The 22,279-nt window shown below is 49.7% G+C and overlaps 1 protein-coding gene across 2 annotated transcripts; it reads right to left on the minus strand.

Moving 5' to 3' along the window:
• GHRH (growth hormone releasing hormone) lies at positions 5,211 to 16,798 on the minus strand. Of its 2 annotated transcripts, none has more exons than XM_005672915.3 (5): positions 16,301 to 16,798; positions 12,204 to 12,304; positions 11,817 to 11,921; positions 8,277 to 8,396; positions 5,211 to 5,968 (listed from the first exon to the last, which is right to left on the minus strand). In XM_005672915.3, exons 2-5 carry the CDS (start codon positions 12,281 to 12,283, stop codon positions 5,953 to 5,955), a joined length of 321 nt encoding a protein of 106 aa, XP_005672972.1. In that variant the 5' UTR covers positions 12,284 to 12,304; positions 16,301 to 16,798; the 3' UTR covers positions 5,211 to 5,952. The 2 variants fall into 2 exon arrangements, with proteins under 2 accessions (XP_005672972.1, NP_001182047.1); NM_001195118.1 differs by having other exon boundaries at positions 5,830 to 5,968; positions 16,183 to 16,343.

Here is a 22,279-nt window from a genome sequence, read left to right on the forward strand (position 1 = left end):
GCATTTGAGAATAGGTCTAACTCCTTAGATTTACAAAATGCGCTGGATTCATTGCTCAAATTACTTGGTAATTGTAAAAAGTGTTTGCTTGACCAAATTTTATTTTATTTGTATATTTTTGCTTTTTAGGTCTGTGCCCGTGGTATATGGAGGTTCCCAGCCTAGGGATCTAATTGGAGCTATAGCTGCCGGCCTCAGCCACAGCAACGCAAACTGTGAGCCATGCTTGCAACCTACACCACAGCTCATGGCAACACCGGATCCTTAACCCACTGAGCAAGGCCAGGGGTTGAACCCACAACCTCATGGTTCCTAGTCAGATTCGTTTCTGCTGCGCCATGACAGGAGCTCCTGCTTGACCAAATTTTAGTCAAGCTCCTGAAATTTCTTCTATACCCATCTGTGCTCTTCCTTTAAAAATCTAGTTTTAGAAGTTCTGTTGTGGCTCAGTGGGTTAAGAACCTGACATAGTGTCCATGAGAATGCAGGTTCGATCACTGGCCTGGCTCAGTGGATTAAGGATCTGGCATTGCCATGAGCTGTGGTGTAGGTCACAGACGCAGCTCGGATCTGGCGTTGCTGTGGCTCTGGCATAGGCCAGCAGCTGTAGCTCCGATTAGACGCCTAGCCTGGGAACCTCCATATGCCACAGGTGTGGCCCTAAAAAGAAGAAGAAAAAAATCTAGTTTTAGCAAGAACCCTGCTAAGTAGTTTAATCAGAACCTCCTCTTTGATATCCCATCGCCTTGGTATCTGGTCAGATTCCTCACCCTCCCGCATTTCCCAGGAGAGGTCAGATCTCCTTGGCCTGAGGGCAAGAATCCTGTTAGGTGGGTTTATCCAGAATCCCCTTACCCTGATGTTTCTTCTTAGTAAGTTTCCATCCAGTCCACCCCCACCCCACCCTGCTCCTTAACTGTCAGTTCCCACCAGGCTATGCTGCATTTGGAACTGAGTCCACTTTTATACTGAGGTCTCTTTCCCCCTGTTGCAATAGTCCTGAATAAAATCTGTTTTTACCACTTTAACGGCTGTGCAGCTCGGGTTTTAATTTGATATCACAGTAGTGCCTGGGCCTGGCCTTCTCTAAAGAATACTTAAGCACAGCAGGTTCAGCTGCCCTTTCTTCACCCTGTAGGCCTTCGTTTCCTATCAGTAAAAGTGGGGTAAGACCTCCCAGGGCTTTATACGGATTAAATGAGGTCACACCCAAAACACAGACCACAGTGCCTGGCACTTAGGTTGACTCAGAGTTTGCTCTGATTAGTGTAGCTCTTATCACTGTTACTTCCTGTGTGTTGTTAGCAGGAGCCCAATAAGCAGTTTGTACCGGGTCCATTTTTCTTTGTTTCTTTGTCAGTTGGTTGAATTCACTTGCTTCCTCGGCTCGCATGGCCTGGAGTCTTGAAACAATGTAAGAGCACTGAGCACTGTCATGGAATTGGGAGTCAGTTCCCAGCTTTGCTCCCTCTGAGCTGACCTCTTACCTCCACTCTGCCCTCCCTCAGGGCTGTGGTAGGGAGCACATGAAGCAAGGGATGGGAAACCCCTTTGTGAACTTTCATACAAACATAAGGGATTATCATAAGCAACAAGTTCCCCTTTGATCAGAGCATTTCTTTAGGGGGAAAAATAATAGCATTCTGTCTTAAGTGGGACCCCCAAGGAAATGGGCGCTCCCAGCACCTCTGTGGGGAGGGGTTAAGTCCTTCAAGCCGCCATTAGCGTTGTAGTTAATGGAGATAAAGCACCGGAATTGTTGCCATCAGGGTCCTTTCCTTTATAACTGCATTCACCTCGAAAACCGCAAGTAGCAGTGGGTCCCAGTGGTCATTATTTCATTTGAAAAACTAATTGGAAATTGAGAGAGCCCTCAGTCTTTGCCTTTGTCGGGGCAGGCGGAGGAAAGAGATGAGCAGGTGGGGCTGGGGGATGGAGGGGGGCTCGGGCTGGCCGGCGAGGCCCGCATTCAGCAGCCTCCGCCTTTGTTCTCCTTCCTTGGCAGGTCCTGGGCAGCCTGCTCGGCTTGGTTGAAGTGGACTGCGGCCCTCAATGGCCAGCCTTCTCCTCTGGAGGGGGCTTTTGTTCCCCATTGTTGGTATTGTCTCCTCCGGGGAGCTGCAGTGGCCCCCCCCAGCCTTTCCCACGCTTCGTATTCTTTCTTGGAGGGGAACTGGGGGACTCTCAGGGAGAGCAGGTGGTCTGAACCCTGTGAAGCCCTGAGCTGGCTCTACAGCCCTGGTGTGAGAGACAGGCCCATGGGACACGGGGCCAGCCCTGGGGGTCCCAGGGTGGAGAAGGCTGGAGATGGGATGGCTCAGCTCCCAGTCCCCAGTGACTCTGAGATGCTGCCAATCTTCTTGTACTTTTAATCGACACAGAATCCCATCATCCAGACTTTTCACTTTTATTTAATTTTAGTTTATTCTTTGGTGGAGCCTGCGGTAAGCAGGCGTTCCCAGGCCAGAGATGGAACTCAAGCTGCAGCAGTGACTTGAGCCACAGTAACGACAATGCCAAATCCTTAACTGCTAGGCCACCAGGGAGCTCCTCACTTTTTTTTTTTTTTTTTTAAGATTTAGTATACTGGAGTTCCCATTGTGACTCAGTAGGTTAAGAACCCGACTAGTCTACATGAGGGTTCGGGTTTGATCCCTGGCCTTGCTCAGTGGGTTAAGGATCTGGCATTGCTGCAGCATAGGTCAAGGATGCAGCTTGGATCTGGAGCCGTCATGGCTGTGGTGGCTACAGCTGGGATTGGACCCCTAGGCTGGGGAACTTCCTAAAAAGACCATAAAAAAAAAAAGATTTAACGTATAGTAAAGTGCACAAACCTTAAGTGCGTTTTCATATCTAACCACACTAGTGTAACCATTACCCAAATCATAATGTAGAACATTTTGATCTCCCCCAGAAACTTCACAGATTCAGTTTTTTGGGTTTTTTTGTTTGTTTTTTTGCTTTATAGGGCCACAGCATATAGAGGTTCCCAGGCTAGGGGTGGAATCTCTGGAGCCACAGCTGCTGGCCTGCGCTGGAGCCACAGCCACGGAGGATCTGAGCCACGTCTGCGGCCTACACCACAGCACATGGCAATGCCAGATCCCCGACCCACTTAGCAAAGCCAGGGATGGAACCCGCATCCTCATGGGTACTAGTTGGATTTGTTTCCACTGTGCCATGACGGGAACTCCACAGATTCTAATAAGAGCTGATGTGTTGGGTGATGTGTGGGATATCTGGCCCATGTCAAATGGCTCAGGAGCAGAAAAAGATGAGTAATCCCTGCCATAGCTACCTCTGGTCATGGCTTCAGCTCTCTGCTTCCCTTTACAGTAATACTTCTCAACTGTCTCTATCAGTGCCATCCAATAGAAATATAATGCAAGCTGCATGGGTGACTGAAAATTTTGTAGTAATGACAATAAAGAGGTTAAAAAAAAGAAGCAGGTGAAATCAATTTTCATATATTTTATTTAACCCAGTCTATCCCAAATATTATTTTAATTTGTAGTCAATATAAAGACTTTATTGAGATATTTGGGTATTCTTTTTTCATACTGTCTCTGAAATCCACTTAAAACACATCTCAGTTGATACTAGCCACATTTCAAGTGTTCAGCAGCCACATAGGCTGGTGGCTACCATACTGGACAGCCAGGTCTCTACCCACCAGCTCTAATTCCTCTCCTACCATTTGCTCTTGAACACGCTCGAGTCAGACTTTTGCCTCCATCATCCACCCAACATTTGTTCTTGCTCAGGTCATCAGTGACTTTCACGGTCACTTTCATGTTCAATTCTCAGCTGGCTTGACCCATCAGCAGCATTTTGTATAGTAGATCTCTCTCTTCTTGAAATGCTTTCTTCAGTTGGCTTCTGGAATTCCTCTCTTGTAGTTTTCTTATAGTTATCTCACTGCTTGTTTCTTAGTCTCCTTTGCTGATTCCTCATCTTTCCTCCAAATTTTATTATTTTTTTGTCTTTTCTTTTTCTTTTTTTTTTTTTCCTTTTTATGGCCACATCTGCAGCATATGGAAGTTCCTGTGCTAGAAGTCGAATCGGAGCTGCAGCTGCAATATACACCACAGCCACAGCAGTGCTGGATCCCAGCCAGATCTGCAAACTATGCTGCAGCTTGCAGCAACACCAGATCTCTAACTCACTGCGTGAGGACAGAAATTGAACCTGCATCTTCATGGAGGCTATGTTGGGTTCTCAACCTGCTGAGCTTCAATGGGAACTCCCCTCCAAACTTTAAATGTGGGGTGCCCCTGGGGTTAGCCCTTGCACCTCTGCTCTTTCTGTTCTTCTTCAGTGATTTTACCCACTCTCCTGACTTTTTATTTTTTTTATTATTATTTTTTTTTGTCTTTTTGCTATTTCTTTGGGCCGCTCCCGCGGCATATGGAGGTTCCCAGGCTAGGGATTGAATCGGAGCTGTAGCCACCAGCCTACGCCAGAGCCACAGCAACGCGGGATCCGAGCCGCGTCTGCAACCTACACCACAGCTCACGGCAACGCCGGATCCTTAACCCACTGAGGAAGGGCAGGGATCGAACCCTCAACCTCATGGTTCCTAGTCGTTAACCACTGCGCCACGATGGGAACTCCTCTCCTGACTTTTTAAAGGCCGTCTAAATGGTGACAGCTACCAAACCAAACCATCTGCCCAGACCTCTCTCCTGGCTCCAGACTCTTACACTCAGATGCCTACGCAACATCCTTACTGGGACTTTTAAAGGATATCTCAGATTCAACATGTCTAAACCCAAACTCCTAATTCTCCCTGCAAAGCTCCAAATGGCAACTCCATGCTTCGAGTTGCTCAGGCCAAAAACTTTGGAGTTGTTCTTGACCCCTCTCCAATTCCCACACTCTATCCATCAGCAAATGAGTTCTGCACTAAGAATGTACCCAAATTTGACCCTTTCTTAGACTGACATTAAATGCATATCAGATCAGGGTGTTCCCGTTGTGGTTCAGCAGGTTAACAACCTGACATAGTGTCCATGAAGACGTGGGTGTGATCCCTGGCCTCACTCAGTGGGTCGAGGATCTGGCTTTGCAATAAGCTGTGGCGTAGGTTGCAGATGTGGCTTGGATCTTGCTATGGCTGTGATGTAGGCCAGCAGCTGCAATTCCAATTCAACCCCTAGCCCTGGAACCTCTATGTGCGGGTACAATCCTAAAAATAAAATAAAATGAAATAAGATAAAAATATTTTAAAAAATAATAATGCCCTCCAGCACTCGTCATCCCCTTAATTTTTTTCCCTTTGCAGTCACCACCATCTTACATCTTCTGTATTTGTTTTCATTCTTTCCCCTGTTAGAACATAAGCTGTTTGAGGTTAGAGGCTTTGTTTTACTCACGACTGTATTCCCAGGGTCTAGAACAGTTCTTGGCCCATAGCTTTGTAGGTATTTGTTGAATTGACTAAATGGTATCGCTCCTACGTCACCAGTGGATCAAGGATGACTTTACCCAGAGTGGATGAATGTGTTTAAGAGCCCAGTTCTGGGCTGGACCACATGGGTTTGAATCCCAACTCTCTCCTTGTCAGTTGTGACCATGGCAATTCTGTTCACCCTTCTGTGCCTCAGTTCCGTATCAGTGACGAGAAGGGTGCTGACACCTCCCATTAGGCTGTGTGAGCAGCACGTGAGACTGTACATGTGAAGCTGCCTGGCCTGGGTCTCTGAGTGTTTGGTAAATGTTAGCTTTTTTTTTTTTTTTTTTTTTTTTTTTATCTTGTGATACCATTTTTGGAAATGTAACTATGTAAAGCATGTAAAAAAATAGGCTGAAGATAAAAGGAAATTGAAATGCAGACCAGTATGGGGGAATTTTATTGTATTTATAAAGGAAAAAGCAGGTCAGAAATTAAATAGCTTTAACTGGATGCAGTTTTGTCTCAGCTGCAGGTAGCAGAAAACACAGGCAGAATCTTCATCCTTGGGAATTCCTGTTGCAGAAAAAGAAGAGAAAGTTCAATCTGGGGGCACTGGAGTAAGAGAAAATAGGACAGGGCACCTGGAACTAGGGTGATGGAGGCTCCAGTGTCAAGACTGACTGCTGGGGTCCCAAAAGGACCTCCATCTTAGTCCCAGCTCTCCCAACTCACTCCCAGTGAGATCTGGGCCAGTCACCTCCCATTAAAGAAGCTGAGCTGCCTGTGTGGCTCAGCAGGTGGAGGATCCAGCGTTGTCACTATAGTGGCTCAGGTCGCTGCTGTGGTGTGGGTTTGATCCCTGGCCTGGGAATTTCCACATGCAAAGTATGCAGCCAAACAAGAAGAAGAAGGGGAAGGAGAAGGTGGAGGGAGGAGGAGAAGAAAAAGGAAGAAGAGGAAGAAGGAGGAAAAGGAGGAGAAGGAGAAGAAGCAGCAGCCACCATAATACCCAGACCAGGTTAGATCGAGTTATTCCTTCCAGCACGCACATTCATCCACCCCAACATCTCTTACCATTTACCACAAATTAAATAACCCACTGTACAAGTACATGTTTAATCTCTGTCTGCCTCAGTGCATTATGATTTCCATGAGAGCCAAAACCGCCACTGTACCCCCAGCCCAGAGCCTGGCCATTTTTGGGTGCTTTTCAAAGGATGGGAAGATGGAGAAATCTGAACTTGTTACCTTACAGGACTGTTATATGCACATAAAGGGAGGTGGATGCAAGAGGATGCCATCTGCCAGCTCCTACTCTGTGCCATTAAGGTATAAGAACGCATTTTGTTATGTTTTTTCAGGCCCACCAGTTAGGTCCTAGTATTGCAGCAGTTCAACTGGAGGGGAAACAATGGCTGGAGCAGCCTCCAGGCCCCTCCTGCTGCTCTCTGACTTCAAGCTCTGTGAAGTCTCTGGCTTTTAACCACAGGAACAAAGCCTGCATTCTTAGGGCTTGGCCTTCCTCGGGGCCACTCCACCCCACCGGGGTCTGGTGGGAGCCACGAAGCAGGGGAATGATTACCTAATCTCAGCGTGAGAGGCATTATTCTTAGGGGCATTATTTTTAGAATTCTAGCCTAAGGGACCTTGGCAGTAATTGGAGCTGACCCACTCCTTTCCTGGAGGAGGGAACTGGGAAACTGATTTGCTGTGTGCGGAGAGCCGGCTGCAGAAGTGGGGCTGGGGTTCAGGTGTGCATCCTGCCTCCCAGGCTGGTTCACTCACCCCCTGTGCGCTGCCTTTCAGCTGCTGCTGCTTGCGTCTCCCCGGGACTGCTTTTGGCCAGATCTGTGAGCTCTTGGTGTCTAATTAGGCTGGGACGAAGGTGAGGGCACACACAGAGAGCCCTGCTGGGAGCTGGTTGGTCCAGAAATGCCTGGCAGAGACCTGCCGGGACCTGTTTATGCTCACAGTTCAAAGCCAGGCTCTGAGATTATAGCAGAGTTTGTGCCAACAGTCAGGTCCTCTTGGGGAAACTTGGTCTGTGGAGTTTGGGTGAGGGTCTCAGGGCTGCCTAGTCCCTGATGGTGCCCCTTTCTTTGTCTCTGTTTTCCTCTATAAAATGGGAAAACTCATTCCTCATCTTCCCTGATTCCCAGGGGGAATGTGAGGGTCAGTGAGATGGGAGATGACCGTCACTCCCTTCCCTCCCTCTCAGGAGCACTGTTCACACTAGTCCACCTGAGGGTGTGGGGAGGGCTGGTCTTCCTTTGACAGTACAGTTTTGTGAACTTGGCAAGAGATCAGGGGCATGCCTCTCAGACCATCAGCAGCAGAGTCCCCTGGGAACCTGGTTAAATTTCAGGTTCTGCAGCTCCAGCTGTGGTGCAATGGGATCAGCAGCATCTCTGCAGCACCAGGATGCGGGTTGGATCCCCAGCCTGGCACAGCGGGTTAAAGCATCCTGCATTGCTGCAGCTGCAGTGTGGGTCATGACTGTGGCTCAGATCTGAGCCCTGGCCCGGGAGCTCCATATGTCTCAGGGTGGCCAAAAAAGAAACAAAAAAAACCCTTCAGGTTCCTGGGTCCTATCCCAGAACTGTTGAGTAAGTAATATTTCTGGACACAGACACTGAGCCTGGCCTCTTGAGACACACTGGAGGTACAGCAGTGGATGAGATCCAGTCTCCGGCATGCGTTTTCTCTCCTTCTTCCAGTTCTTGATGTATGGAAGGAGGGCCCTCGTCCGCAGTTTGCTTGGCAGAGCCCCGCGCCTTTGGAAAGGAGGCGCTTCTGTCCTTTCCCTGGCTACCCTCTGGGAAGGAAGCCACCGAGGTCCCTAAACACACACACATAGGCACACGTGCACACGGATTCCTACCTGTGCTCTTGCAGCAGGGTCGCCAGGATGCTCTCCAATGCCATCTGCTTTTGGTCTGCCCACATGCTGTCCACCTGACGGCCAAGCCGTACCCTTGCTCCTTGCTCCTGGTTTCTCTCCCTATTCGAGCAGACAAAGATAAACACCTGAGGTTGCTAATTGGGTAGGACACAGAGAGGCCTGGGAAAAGCCAGGGCAAAGGGAGCAGAGCTGGGGGTGTCTCTGTGCCGAGGCCAATGTCTGGCATAGACTCTCGACTCTCGTACCCGACAGTACTCAGCAACATTTAAGAAGGCCGTATAGGAGTTCCTTTGCTGTGCAGCGGTTTAAGGCGTTGTCATTGCAGTGGCTGGGGTCGCTGATGTGGTGCAGGTTTGATCCCTGGCCTGGGACTTCTGCCCCCCCCCCAAAAAAAGGTGGTATATATAGGAGTGAAGACTATAAGCTATGAAATATACTTTTGCAAATATCTTCCCCCTGATGACTTAGTATTCTTCATTGAATTTCTTTTTTTAATTTTATATATTTTATTATTTTTTTGCTTTTTAGGGCCACATCTGCGGCATATGACAGTTCCCAGGCCAGGGGTCTAATCAGAGCTACAGCTGCCGGCCTATGCCAGCCACAGCAATGCCAGATCCAAGCTGCATCTGTGACCTACACCACAGCTCACGGCAATGCCAGATCCTCACCCTGTTGAGCGAGGCCAGGGATGGAACCTGAAACTTCATGGTTCCTAGTCGTATTCATATCTGCTCGCCACAATGGGAACTCCCTGAATTCTTTTTTTTAAATTATAGTTGATTTAGGGAATTCCCTTCATGGCTCAGTGGAAAGGAATCTGACTAGTACCCATGAGGACGCAGGTTCAATCCCTGCCCTCGTTCAGTGTGTTAAGGATCCAGCGTTGCCATGAGCTGTGGTGTAGGTTGCAGATACAGCTTGGATATGGTATTGCTGTGGCTGTGGCTGTGGTGTAGCTCCAATTTGACCCCTAGCCTGGGAAACTCCATATGCCACAGGTGAGGCCCTAAAAAAGGCAAAAATAAATAAATAATCATTGATTTATAATGTTCTGTCAATTTCTGTGGTACAGCAAAGTGACGCATAATAATGAATATATATATATATGTATATATATATATATACACACATTCTTTTTCTCATATTATCTTCCATCATGTTCCATCACAAGTGATTGGTTGGGTATAGTTCCCTGGGCTATACAGCGGGACCCCATTGCTTATCCATTCTAAATGTAACAGTTTGCATCTACTAACCCCGTGACTTAGTAACTACAACGGAGAAAATGTTAACTCTACAGAGGAGAAACCTGGCAAATATCATGTTAACCAAGGGATCAAAGTCACCATTGCAAATGGGAGAAATTGACACCTGCTGCCTCGTGATAGGGTGAGACATCACTTCCTTTATACAGCATGACTCCAATCATGAAGAAGGACCAGGCAAGTCCAAGATGAGGGACATTTTACCAAGAATTGGCCTTTACTAATCACTAAAGTCAGTATCACGAAAGATGGGTCCAGATGAAAAAAAACTGAAGAGACATGACAACTAAATGCCACCTGTGATGCTAGTTTGGATCCTGAATGAGGAATATCAATAATTGTTCTAAAGGACATGGGGAGACAACTGGTAAAATTTGAATATGGACTCTTAGAAATGATTACACTGTGATTATGTCAAAGAGTATTCTTTTTTTTTTTTTTTTCGGTCTTTTTAGGACCACACACCACAGCTCACAGCAACGTCAGATCCTCAACCCACTGAGGGAGGCCAGGGATGGAACCTGTGTCCTCTTGGATGCTCATCAGTTTCGTTTCTCCTGAGCCACATGACGGGGACTCCTCAAAGAGTATTCTTTTTTTTTTTTTTTTTTTTTTTTTGTCTTTTTGCCTTTTTCTAGGGCTGCTCCCATGACATATGGAGGTTCCCAGGCTAGGGGTCTAATCAGAGCTGTAGCCACTGGCCTACGCCACAGCCACAGCAACGCGGGATCCGAGCCATGTCTGCAACCTACACCACAGCTCACGGCAACGCAGGATCCTTAACCCCCTGAGCAAGGGCAGGGATCGAACCCGCAACCTCATGGTTCCTAGTCGGATTCATTAACCACTATGCTAGACGGGAACTCCTCAAAGAGTATTCTTTGTTTGGATATTAGGACACAGGCAGTCCTTAAGGGTAGAGGGTCACGATGACAGCAATTCACTCTCAAATGGCTCAGCAAAACAATAATAATAATATGTACATGGGTTAGTGTATCGATGTACAGATATAGAGCAAGCAAATATAATAAAAATATTAGGAATTGTTGAATATGAGGAAAGATATATGAAAGCTCTTTGTATTATTGCTGAAACTTCTCTGAAATTTTGGAATTTTTTTTTTTTTTGTCTCTTTGCTATTTCTTGGGCCGCTCCCGCGGCATGTGGAGGTTCCCAGGCTAGGGGTCTACTCGGAGCTGTGGCCGCCAGCCTATGCCAGAGCCACAGCAACGCAGGATCTGAGCCGCGTCTGCAACCTACACCACAGCTCACGGCAACGCCGGATCGTTAACCCACTGAGCAAGGGCAGGGATCGAACCCGCAACCTCATGGTTCCTAGTCGGATTCGTTAACCACTGCGCCACGACGGGAACTCCTGGATTTTTTTTTTTTTTTTTTAAATGGCTGCACCCATGGCATATGGAAGTTCCCTGGCCAGGGGTTGAATCAGGGTCACAGCTGTGACCTGTGCCATAGCTGTGGTAGTGCTGGATCCTTTAACCCAGTGTGCTAGGCCAGGGATCCAACCCACACCTCTGCAGTGACTTGAGCCACTGAAGTTGGTTCCTTAACCCTCTGTGCCATAGCAGGAACTCGTGGAATTTTTTCAAAATAAAAACCAAAATGTGTTCAGGGAGTTTCTGATGTGGCTCAGAGGTAAACAAACCTGACTAGTTTACCCTGGCCTTGCTCAGTGGGTTAAGGATCCAGTTACCATGAGCTGTGGCGTAGGTTGAAGTCGTGGCTCGGGTTTGGTGCTGCCCTGGTGTAGCCTGGGAACTTCCATATGCTGCAAGTGTAGCCCTAAAAACGAAAAGAAAAAAGAAACATAAAATGTGTTCAAGCTGTGCAGTCAGGCTCCTTGGATGCTGACTCTGCCACTCTGGTGTGTGCCCTTTGGAAGCTATTAATGTAGCTTCTGTATGATGGGGGTAAGAGTACCTCCTTTGCAGAGTTGTTAGAGCAATGAAACTAAGAAAATGGCTAATACTACCAAGGGCTTACTCTGTGCCCGGCGCTGTGTCAAAGGTGTGTACCTGTCCCCATGTAGCCTTTGTTTCTGGCACAGAGTCATAACCAAGTGGTAATGGGGACAACCACATAGTGGGGGTCCAATGATCATTTATTAGAAGTAAGCTGAGATTTGGCAACTCCCGAAATGACAGGTACTGAGCAAGGGAAGAGACCAGAGTTGGTCCCTGCAAACTGAGGGGCATTTGGAGTGCAAGAAGTCACTAGAATGTCGGCTCACCCCTGCTGCCTGCTCATGATGTCCTGGAGGAGCTTTCGGGCAGAGAGCTGGCCCAGCACCTTCCGGTAGCTGTTGGTGAAGATGGCATCTGCATACCGCGGCATCCTAGTGGAAGGAGTCAGAGGTCAAAGGACAGGGTGGGAGGCCGGTGGGCTGTCTCACCGGATCTCAGTAAGGTCCTTCTGTTGCCCTTTGCCCTGCTCACCCCCTAGAGAGGAGGGTGGGGGTGACCTCTCTGGGGCTCGGAGTCCACCTCCCTCCCAGAGAGGAGCAGGGGAGGCTGCCTGTGGCCAGCTGACAGCTCAATTCTGCATCCCCTGACACCACACCTGCACGGACAGCAGTGGGCTGGCAGGAACCCCAGGGCCTGTTGTCAGGACTGCTTACCTGAGGGGCTGGGACGGCAGGGAGCTGAGGGAGCCGCTGCTGAGGGTGAGGGTGACGAGGAAGAACACCCAGAGCAGCATCCTTCACCCCTGTGGTGGCACCTGGGAGTGACAGACAGGAGGAAAAGGTCAGCTGGAGCCATAGCCACTGGGACACCTTTTGCTGGCTGGGCCCAGCTCAGGTCTTGGCCCCATGCAAGCTTTGGTCCTTGTCCTTTGGAAGCTGTGGGGCAGGAAAAAGAACACAGACTTTGGAAGTCAGACACAGTTGGGTTCAAGTCTGGCCTCTGCTAGACACAAGCTCTGACCTCATTTTTTTTTTCATCTGTAAAATGGGTATGATAAAGCCACCCGGCTGACCTCACGGGGTTGCGTATTAAGTGAAGGATAATGGTGAACCTGCCCCTGGCTGTGAGGCATTGCACGTGGCATTCAGGCCTCATCGAGGAAGCAGGGGAAAGCAAGCATCTTCCCTTCGTCCTCTAAATCAGCGGCACTGACAGCGGTGAGCGGGACTAACAGCTCAGGCTCTGGGTCAGACAAATCAGAGTTCACATCCATCACTAGCTGTGCATCCCAGGACGGGGGGCTTCTCTTTTCTGGATCTCCGTTTACCCACAAAATGGAGTTGCTAACTCTGCCCAGGGCATAGGGTCCTTGTGAGCATGAGATGGGGTACCTGGAGGGTGTGGTGTGTGGGGAATTCTCCACAATCCTCTGATGCTCAGAGGGCAGGCTGCTTTGTTTTTGTGTGGAGCTGGGGGTGGGGTGGGGGGAGGCTATACCTCTTGCTCCAGATGCTTAGATTTTGCCAAAGACTTCTAGTCCTGATAGAAACCAGGGAGCCTGGGGAGCCCGTGAGGCAGAAGCATCTCATAGATCACGTAATTATCCTTAATTGGGGCCTGCTGACACCATGCAATTAGGGGAAGAACAGTCAACAGGGGAGAGAGCCCGCCTCGCGCCTCGGCAGGGGAGGTGCCTCTGCCGTCAACGCAGACCGAGTGCGTGGCAGAGATGGCTGGCTTCGGCGTGTCTCGGCCACCTAAGAGTTGGGTCTTCTCATATCCCAGGGGCACCCCCTCTCCGCAGGATGTCCACTCCATGGGGATGCAGCCCCCCGCCCTGGAGGCCCAGCCAGCCCCAGAGAGGCCAGGACCATCTGCCCATCAGGTTCCATTTCCAGTTGGTCCTGCTGAGGAGGGATTTCCGGCAGGCAGAGCCAGCGCTGCAGGAATCCACTCCCTTTTCTGGGCTCACCCCCCTTCTCCCAGACACTGGGGTCTCAACTAACCCAGGCATGCCTTGAGACCCCTGCACCTCCAGAGCTAGAGGAGGGGGCGGTCCAGACCTCAGTCACCAGCTCCTCTTTGACGTGCGCCCTCTCCCCCCAGACAGACAATCTCCAGTTTCAGCTCAAACACTCACTGCCAGTGAGTGACAGGGAGCTCACTACCTCCAAGCCAGTCTGTCCCATTTCCAGGCAGCTCCTCTTGTTAGGAGGTTTTTCTCATTGCATCAAGTTCCAAGTCCCCTTTTGCTGCAAATTCTTGTTAAGCTTTCATGATTCTGGGGAGGGTTGGGGCCAGAGAAAAGATGAGACCGTGATATCGGCCCTCGAGGGCAGCCCCTTCGATGTCTACCTGCTGTGCCTCCCAGAGCTTCTGCACCTCCATCCACACGAAAAGCCCTTTATTTTTTTATTTTTGGCCACCCTGAGGCATACAGAGTTCCCGGGCCAGGGATCAGATCCTAGCTGCCATCACGACCTAAGACACAGTTGCAGCAATGCTGGATCCTTAACCCACTGAGCTGGGCTGGGGATCGAACCCATGTCCCAGCGCTCCCAACACGCCGCCACCGATCCCCTTGTGCCACAGGAGGAGCTCCCACGAAAAGCCCTTTAGATGCGCTTTGCACCTGACTTAGACCCCGTCCCCCAAACCGAGGGTCTTTCGTCTTCTGCCCTTCTCATCACACTGTCACAACTGGCTCCCCCTTTTCTGAGCTGGTCCACTGCTGGTTTCCTCAGCAGGGAGATATTTGGAGGCAGAAAATCTCCTCCACACACCACTGCTCTTCCGTCTCCCAGCTGCAGCCTGGGCTTTCTTGCCTTCTGTCCTGCTGGTCCTTTAACCACCAGGGCACATCCAGACCCTTAATCACTCACTCACCTCTCAGAAGCCTTGGCACTCCATCCCCGCCAGAGTGAAACCCAAACCCCTGCTCTTGGCCTAGGCTCCCCCTGGGTCTCCCCACCCGCCACCACTTCTCCCAGGGCTGGCTCAAGGGATTCCCAGGACACCCCCACCTTTGTCCTCCAGAGCAGGTATCACCACCTCTATTTTACCATCAGGGAAATGAGCCCAGAGAAGAGAAGGGCCTTTTTCTGTGGTCCTCCAACAAATTAGTCTCGGAGTGGGCACTTCAGAAGGGGCCTCGTGATTCCCAGGCCAGCAGACTTCCTCCTGCTCCGCGAGGCGCCCTCTCAGATACAATCCCCTATTCATGCGGGCGCCTCAGAATTCATCACCTGTGCGTGGGAAACGGTTCTGAGAAGACCACATGCTTTTGCTCTTTGTCACTAAGTCTCTGGGGAAGAAATAAGGGGGAAAGACAGGAACACCTGCTTGGTTGGCGTGTTCCTATGCACAGCCAGTGGTTTTAGGGAGTTGAAAATAGCCCGATAAGAGGGCAGTCTTTGGGGGGCAAGTCAACGTAAGTCCAATGACCCCTGGTCATTCAGGAATGAGGTGGGGTAACCTCATAGTCTGGTCCACCAAGAGGCACCACATTTGCTATAAACCACATGCCCGAGGGATGGGTCATGACACCCTTGTAACCTCTGGGCTGAGAACCTAATCCATGTGGTTGCAAAATCCCACTGGACAAAAAAGGAAAACAACAAGAATAACCCAGCCTATGAGATGAGAACAGCGGAGAAGCTAGCTGTTGACAGATATCTTCCACATGGCCAGTCCAAGGAGCTAGAATTCATGGAATTAAATCTAGTGCATATCCAACAGCACCACCGACAACTCCTTGATGGCCTCAAAGTCATCTTAGGGTTTATCATCTATCATTACAAGTATCAGTCAGTTCTCAACAGTGCTTACAAACTAATTTTGTCATTAGATATATTCGAGGTTGTCTGGCTTCAGGAAAAATGGGCACTTGATTCACAGCAGCTGGCACCTTTTGCCAGACTTGGTGCCAAGAATGCTACAAGAATTCTGCAGATGAACCTTCAACTGACGACAGAGGTCAGATCTCAAGTGCCAAACTAGCGAGGCCATTTTTGAACTCCTGGGGGAAAAAAAACAAATCTTTTACCTTTCTCGAATATTCTACTGTGTGATTTAAGAACCCCGCCCCCCCCAATCCTGACTCTGTTTATAAACTGTTTCCAGCAATAGTGCTCTAAGTTGAGGGAGATCTAAGTTTTTAGTGAGGAAGCATCTTGAACGGTCATTCAAAAGGGTGGTGCCCCACCCCCTTCCAGAAAGGTTGGAGGTGGCTTATGGTAAAAGACGCAAATACTCAGGATCCCTGAAGCCCCGAAGGGTCAAGAGACAAGCTTCAGGAGCAGGTCATTGTGTCTAAAACCTAGAGTAAGGAGTGCGGCTGCAATTGAGCAAGAAAGCAAAACGTTATCAATTTCCAGGCAATTGTATTAAATCGGTCCTGAGCAATCGGTGAGTGGTATTGATTTGCACAGCCACTTGCTTCCTTTCGGGTCCGTGGCAGAATCCCGTTGTGGGCAGGAGAATCTAGCCAGCGGGTGCCTTGCTCTAGCAGCCCACCCCCACACCCATGAAGGAGCACCGAGACCTCAGCTGCCCCTGACAGACACCTGGCACATGTCTGCCTGCCACCTCTCCGAGGACTGAGTGGCCAAGCGTCCAAGACAACCTCAAAATGGCGCCAACCATCAAGAGCACGTTCCAGAGCCACTAACAAGGGGCCTAAAAGGTACTCACCAGTCCACGGGCAAAGAAGACGGCAGTGGGCCTGGTGAACTGGGTGTCTCTGAACTGGTGAGAAGATCAACTGTCTTGCCCCCATCCAGCCCGGCCCCCAGGGCCACCCCCCTCTCACCTCCGATGTGGCAGGTCTCCCTCTGCCAGAAGACGCGGCTCCAGTTCCACGGGCCTCGGGCTCGCCGTTTGCTTCAGCGCCTGCGTGGTACTCGCATCATTTATACCTTCATTTTCCTAAGTGTTGTCAGCGTCAGAGAATCAATTACACACAAGTCCACCAAAGGACCGTTTTTAGCATCGCACTGACAAACCCTAACGGGGGAAAGAGGTTTTGCCCCTCGCCAATTCAGACTCGTATTGAACTTGCCCTTTATCTTCGAGAGCACGGACAGAGCAAAAAAAAAAAAATTATATTATTCCGAGAAGAAGAGAGAGTATAATCCTGCTACTCTAATAATTGGAGTACTCAGAACAGTGAACCACCATTTACTCTCAGAGATAAATGGGCGTTTTAAAAAGTTGGTATAATCTTGTTTTGTCCGTGTGCAACTTTATTTCACTTTAGGGCAGCCAACATTACAGGCTGGGTGTTTTTCTCCTCTTAGTGAGGAAAGTTGCTTGCTATTTCCCTTGTCATCCAATTATCAAGATTTTCCCCTCTTGACTTGTACCTGCTGCGGTCACAGGTCGGTGTAGGCAGCGAGCCTGGGGAGCATCTGTTTCATGTGTCAAGGCTGCCTCAGAGGTGTGTGAGGTGAGAGGGGAGAGATGGAGTGCCTTGGGAGAGTTGTGCTTCCAGATTTCTCTAGCCGATAGCAAAAGAAGCCTCAAGAACGGCATGAAAGTGTGCGAGGCAGAAGCCCTGGTTTCCCATAGGGCTGCTGTGGAGGACTGGAAATTGCTGTGAGCTGAGTCCAACTACCCCTCCGTGTCTGTCCGTCATGACTTTGGTGACCTTCAGAAGTTACTTCTGCCTTCCAGGCCTCAGTTTCTACACTATCGATTTCTACTCCCATCACAGCTCAGGGAAAACAGCAGAGAACAGAAGTTTTCCAAGTTTGTAAATAGTGACACAGAACTTTCTTTGGAAATCGTCTATGGAAGTGCAGTATACAAAGCAGATTTTTTTCTTGGCCGTACCCACTGCATGCAGAAATTCTGGGACCAGGAATCAAACCCAGGTCACTGCTGAGGAACCTGAGCCATAGCAGTGACCAGGTCCTTAACTTGCTGAGCCACCAGGAAACTCCTAAAACAGATTTTTAAAATGGAGCTGCACTGGTTAGAGATTGAGGAGTGGAGACTGCCTTTGCCTGCCCCGGGACACCTCTCTGGTTCGCAGTTAGAACCAGTAGTTTCTGGAACCTCCTCCAAGTGACACTTTATGAACCTGCTTCTTAGCCTTCACTGAGCCATGTTCCTGGCACAGAGCAAACATGGGATGTTCCCCAGAGAAGCAGGGACTGAGCAGCATCACCCTGCAGGCCTGGACACAACGTGGTGTGGTCAGGTCAGGCCAGATCCCCAGGGACTAAGAATGGCTGATGGGTCACAGCTGCAGGTGGCAGATGGAGGAGTTAGGAAGCCCAGGGCAGTGGGCTCTCTTACAGTCAGGAGGTGTGGGGTTATCTCAGCGAATGCAAGGTGGGTACCACCCAGAGTTGGGCACCCAGAATGGACACCAGGCCAGAGTACAGACATGGGACACACAGAACTGGCCCAAGAAACCACAGGGATGAGAATTCAACCCCAGCTGAAGCTCTGTGTTAGGGATTGAGCTAAAGACTTCATGCCTAATCTCAGTTTTCTCATCTGTGAAATGAGAGTGATGGGGCTCATCTCATGAGGCTGTTGGGTGAGGATTAAATATGACTGTGGATAGGGTACAGGCCTGGAATAGAGTAAGTCACATAAGTAAGCTCCTACTGCTATCACCGTTGTTCTAAATGAGGAAAGAGGCACAGAAAGGTTACCCACTTTTCCACAGTCACACAGCTGTGCAATGGTAGAGCCAGGACTCAAAGTTTTCTAGCTTGCAAATTTAGTATTCCACAACAACCTGAGCTACTATGGCCCACCAATTCTAATTCTTCTAGTTTTTTTTAAGAACTTTAGGAGTTTCTTGGTGATCCAGAAGTTAAGGCTCTGGTGTTGTCACTGCTGTGACTTGGATTCAGTCCCTGGCCTGGGACCTTCCACATGCCATGGGTGCAGCCAAAAAAAACCTCCCAAAAGTTAAGGGTTTTACTGAAGTATAATTAACACACCAAAAAAGTCACCTGTTTGAAGTCTATGGTTCAGTGAATCTTCATAAACTTCTACAGTTGTGCCACCATCTACCTCAAGGAGGTGGACCCAGAGAGGGACACACCACTAAATGTTCCAAGAATCAAGAAAAGGGAGAAGTCACGGTAAAGCTGGGAAAGTATCAAATGGGTTTGGAGCCAACTGTGTGATTTTTGGGCAAGGTGTTTAGCTGTGCTGAGCCTCAGTTACCACATCTGTACAATGGGCATGATAATACCTACCTCCCCAGGTTGTTGTGAGGATCAGAAACTATGCTTGTAAAGTACCTGATACACCTGGCAAATGTAGCCATCACTGTAGGTCTAATGATCAGAGCTGAGCTCAGAAAGCCAGGCGGGAGAGCTGGGAGCCCTCCTGGGTGAGGAGCTTAATTTGCTGTCATTGCTCCAACCCATCAAGGAAGGAGATGGGAGGGAGGAAGTGAAAATGTGCCTTGAGAGTGAGAGCCAGGCCCCCTCCACCAAGTCCTGCTGCCAGCCGCCTCGTCCTTATCCTCCGAGGGGTGGGAACGGCTTGCTCACCACCCGGCTCTCTTCCCAGGATGGGTTTGAACCCAGCGCTAATTAGTGATCGTGCCTGTGTATAAGGGTTGGGGGCTTGAGCTGTGGAAAGAAAGCGCCCTAGAGAAAGGCTGGCTTTAAAAAGCCCCAAAAGGCTGGGGCAGCGAGGCTCCGCCGAGAGACAAGTGGAGCATTTGTGTTGCAAATTTCCAGTGTGCCGGAGCCAGCCATTCAGAGGGCGATGATGCTAGAGGCCTAGGCCTGGGGGTGGGGAGCGCAGAGGGAATCGACAAAGGGGGCCTGTCCCAGGGCTTCAGACCCTGCTTTGTAAAAGCTGCTTTCATCGCTCTCCCTGGATGACGGCGGTGTTCCCAGCCTGAGGCCACCATGCAAGGCTGGAAGGCCTGGACCCCAGACTCCCAGATTCCTTTGTTATCCCCTGCTGCCCACTCTATGCCTTCTAGGCCCTTCTGTGGAGTCAGCAGCAGCAGATGTCAACAGGAGTGCTTATGAGAGCGATGTCGTAGGGGTTGGCCTGGCTTGGTGGCCTCGGGCAAAGTCACAGGACTTTCCCAAGCCTCGGTTTCCTCTTCTGTGAAATGGGGCCAAAAGGTTCTGTCTCCTATTTCACGTCCTATCCTAGCATAAGTGCCTGTGAATGGATGGTGATCCAGGTTCACCTCTTTCTGGAAAAGTCTGCATTTGGGAAGGCCATTAGAACTCTTTTAAAGAGGTAAAGTCGGTCGTACTTAGCAAGTCAATTAAGTGACTCTGGGTTGCTTGGAAATATTACCCTCATGAGTATTTTACTTTACTTTTACTTATTTAGCTTTTTTTTTTTTTTTTTTAAGGGCCGCACCTGCAGCATATGGAGGTTCCCAGGCTAGGGGTCTAATTGAAGCTACAGCTGCTGGCCTACGCCAGAGCCACAGCAAAGCCAGATCTGAGCTGTGCCTGCAACCTGCACCACAGCTCACAGCAATGTTGGATCTTTAACCCACCAAGAAAGGCCAGGGATCAAACCTGCAACCTCATGGTTCCTAGTCGGATTGGTTTCCACTGCACCACAAGGGGAACTCCCCCTCATTAGTATTTTAAACAGTCACCTTGCTTGGAATCTTTGGGCTTGTCCCAAGTCAGTTATTATGGCTGTTTACCAGGCTGTTTTTCTGGGTTGGGAGATGAAGTGCTGGTGCCAGGCATGCAGCACAGGAAGCCAGTCCCTGGCTGATCCTTCAAGCAAGCTCTCCCAGGCAAAGATCTATCTGACCCCTCTTCAAAGCACTCTATGGATCCCACCTCTCCAAGAAATGTTCCCTACTGGTCTTGCCTTGTGATCAACAGATTTTATATGTGGAAAAGCACCCCTAAGACACTTGGGATGTCTGGGACCAGATCTGATTCATCTCTGAGCCCCCTAAAACATTTTTTCCTCCTTTTTTTTTTTTTTTTTTTTTTTTTGTCTTTTTGTCTTTTTGCCTTTTCTAGGACTGCTCCTGCAGCATATGGAGATTCCCAGGCTAGGGGTCTAATCAGAGCTGTAGCCACTGGCTTACGGCAGAGCCACAGCAACGAGGGATCCGAGCCGCGTCTTCAACCTACACCACAGCTCACGGCAACGCAGGATCCTTGACCCCCTGAGCAAGGCCAGGGATCGAACCCACAACCTCATGGTTCCTAGTTGGATTTGTTAACCACTGCGCCACGACAGGAACTCCTTCAATTTTACTGAGATATAATTGATATAAATAAAGCTTTCTAAACAAGGTGCACTGCCGACCCAGACCCAGTGGTATTAGCGGCTTGTTAGAAATGCAGAATCCTGGGCTCCTCCCAGACAGCTGAATCAAAGGCCAAATCCTCTTTGTTCCAGGATTCTAAGATGGTCTAACGCCCTGTGGTTCTCCAACCAAGGAGGAGGGCTCTGGCCTCAGGCAGCCGGCAGATGTCACTGTTTCCCAGTCGTTGGTGATGTCAGGCTTCGCTGAGAAAGCCAGATGCCCCAAAGCCAGGGCTTTGTTCCTTGTGAAATCCTGGGAGCACTGTCCAGGACAGTTACATTATCAGGCCATCCCCTCCTCAGCCACCTGGGCCCCCCATCTTTCTCTGCCCAGTTCCTGCCCTGGGTTCTCGGCTATTTTTCCAGTTAGGGGAGGCTACGGGATCCCCAAGTCCAGCCCCTACCCCAGGATCCCCAGGACAAAGTCCCAAGGAGAAAACCCAGCACTTGGAGCCTTCCTCCAGCCTGGCTCATCAGGCAAGAACATGGTCCGATGAGGACTAAGGCCAATGTTGGGAAGCCCCTTCTCACTTAGAGTCCGAGTTGCTGCATCTCAGTGACGACAGGACCTGCAGACACAGAAAGAGGAAGTTGCCATTAATGAATATCTACAGGAAAAACCCGAGGGCTGCCTGGGACTCTAGTTTCAAGTTTCCCATCTGAAATGGGCACCAGGTGCAGGGGCCGGGGTACAGCTTCACTTCCCCTCTGTGGCTGCAGGGCTAAAAGAGCCTTGACTCCAGACTGGAAGAAGAGTTGCTGGGGTTTTCCTCTGGCTCTGGCCACATTCTCCTGGCCTTTCCCCATTCTGTGCCCTTTGGTCCCTGAACACCTAGGCCACAGAGCAGAAGGAAGGTCAGCTTGCACACTCAACCCCATCCTTGGAGCTGGAACTCTCCTCTAATCTGGGAATCTGTCCCTAATCGATGGCCAAGACCTGGCTTCCTAACTCCCATCCCTCTAGCCCTGGGTCAGCCTCGCTCACCACCACCAAATCCTTGACAGGAATCTAGTTGTCCTGGGTCACGGCTGTGTAGCCAGAACATATCTCTTTTTTTTCCTTTTTTTTGGCTGCATCCACAGCATGTGGAAGTTCCTGGGCCAGGGATCCAATCCAAACTGCATCTGAGACCTACACCACAGCAATGGCAACGCTGGATCTTTAACCCGCTGTTTCAGGCTTGGGATTGAACCTGAGCTTCTACTGAGACAAAGCTGGATCCTTAACCTGTTGTATTACAGCAGGAACTCCCTTAAAAAAATTTTTTTTGTTGTTGTTTTTTTTTGGCTTTTTGGCCATAACCATCTCCCGATGCTATGTGCTAATCATGTAACATACATGATCTCATTTGATAATCTTAAGGCACCTCTCTGCCTCCAGACAAGCCTCATGTCCTTGCTCCCCAAGGCTACCCCCTGCCCCAGCCCCAGCCCCAGCCCCAGCCCCAGCATTTTAAGGCCAGCTCCTTACAGCAGATATCAGATTTCCCTTTGAGCAGGTATCAGTTGG

The sequence above is a fragment of the Sus scrofa genome, chromosome 17 (genome assembly GCF_000003025.6).
Source record: "Sus scrofa isolate TJ Tabasco breed Duroc chromosome 17, Sscrofa11.1, whole genome shotgun sequence".
In the NCBI taxonomy this organism is placed as follows: domain Eukaryota; kingdom Metazoa; phylum Chordata; class Mammalia; order Artiodactyla; family Suidae; genus Sus; species Sus scrofa.

Coding starts and splice junctions, on each gene's coding strand:
- GHRH (XM_005672915.3), bottom strand. CDS start 12,283: ATGCTGCTCTGGGTGTTCTTCCTCGTCACCCTCACCCTCAGCAGCGGC. Junction 11,922..12,203: donor CTGCCGTCCCAGCCCCTCAG/GTAAGCAGTCCT, acceptor TCCTTCCACTAG/GATGCCGCGGTATGCAGATG. Junction 8,397..11,816: donor ATCATGAGCAGGCAGCAGGG/GTGAGCCGACAT, acceptor CTGCTCGAATAG/GGAGAGAAACCAGGAGCAAG.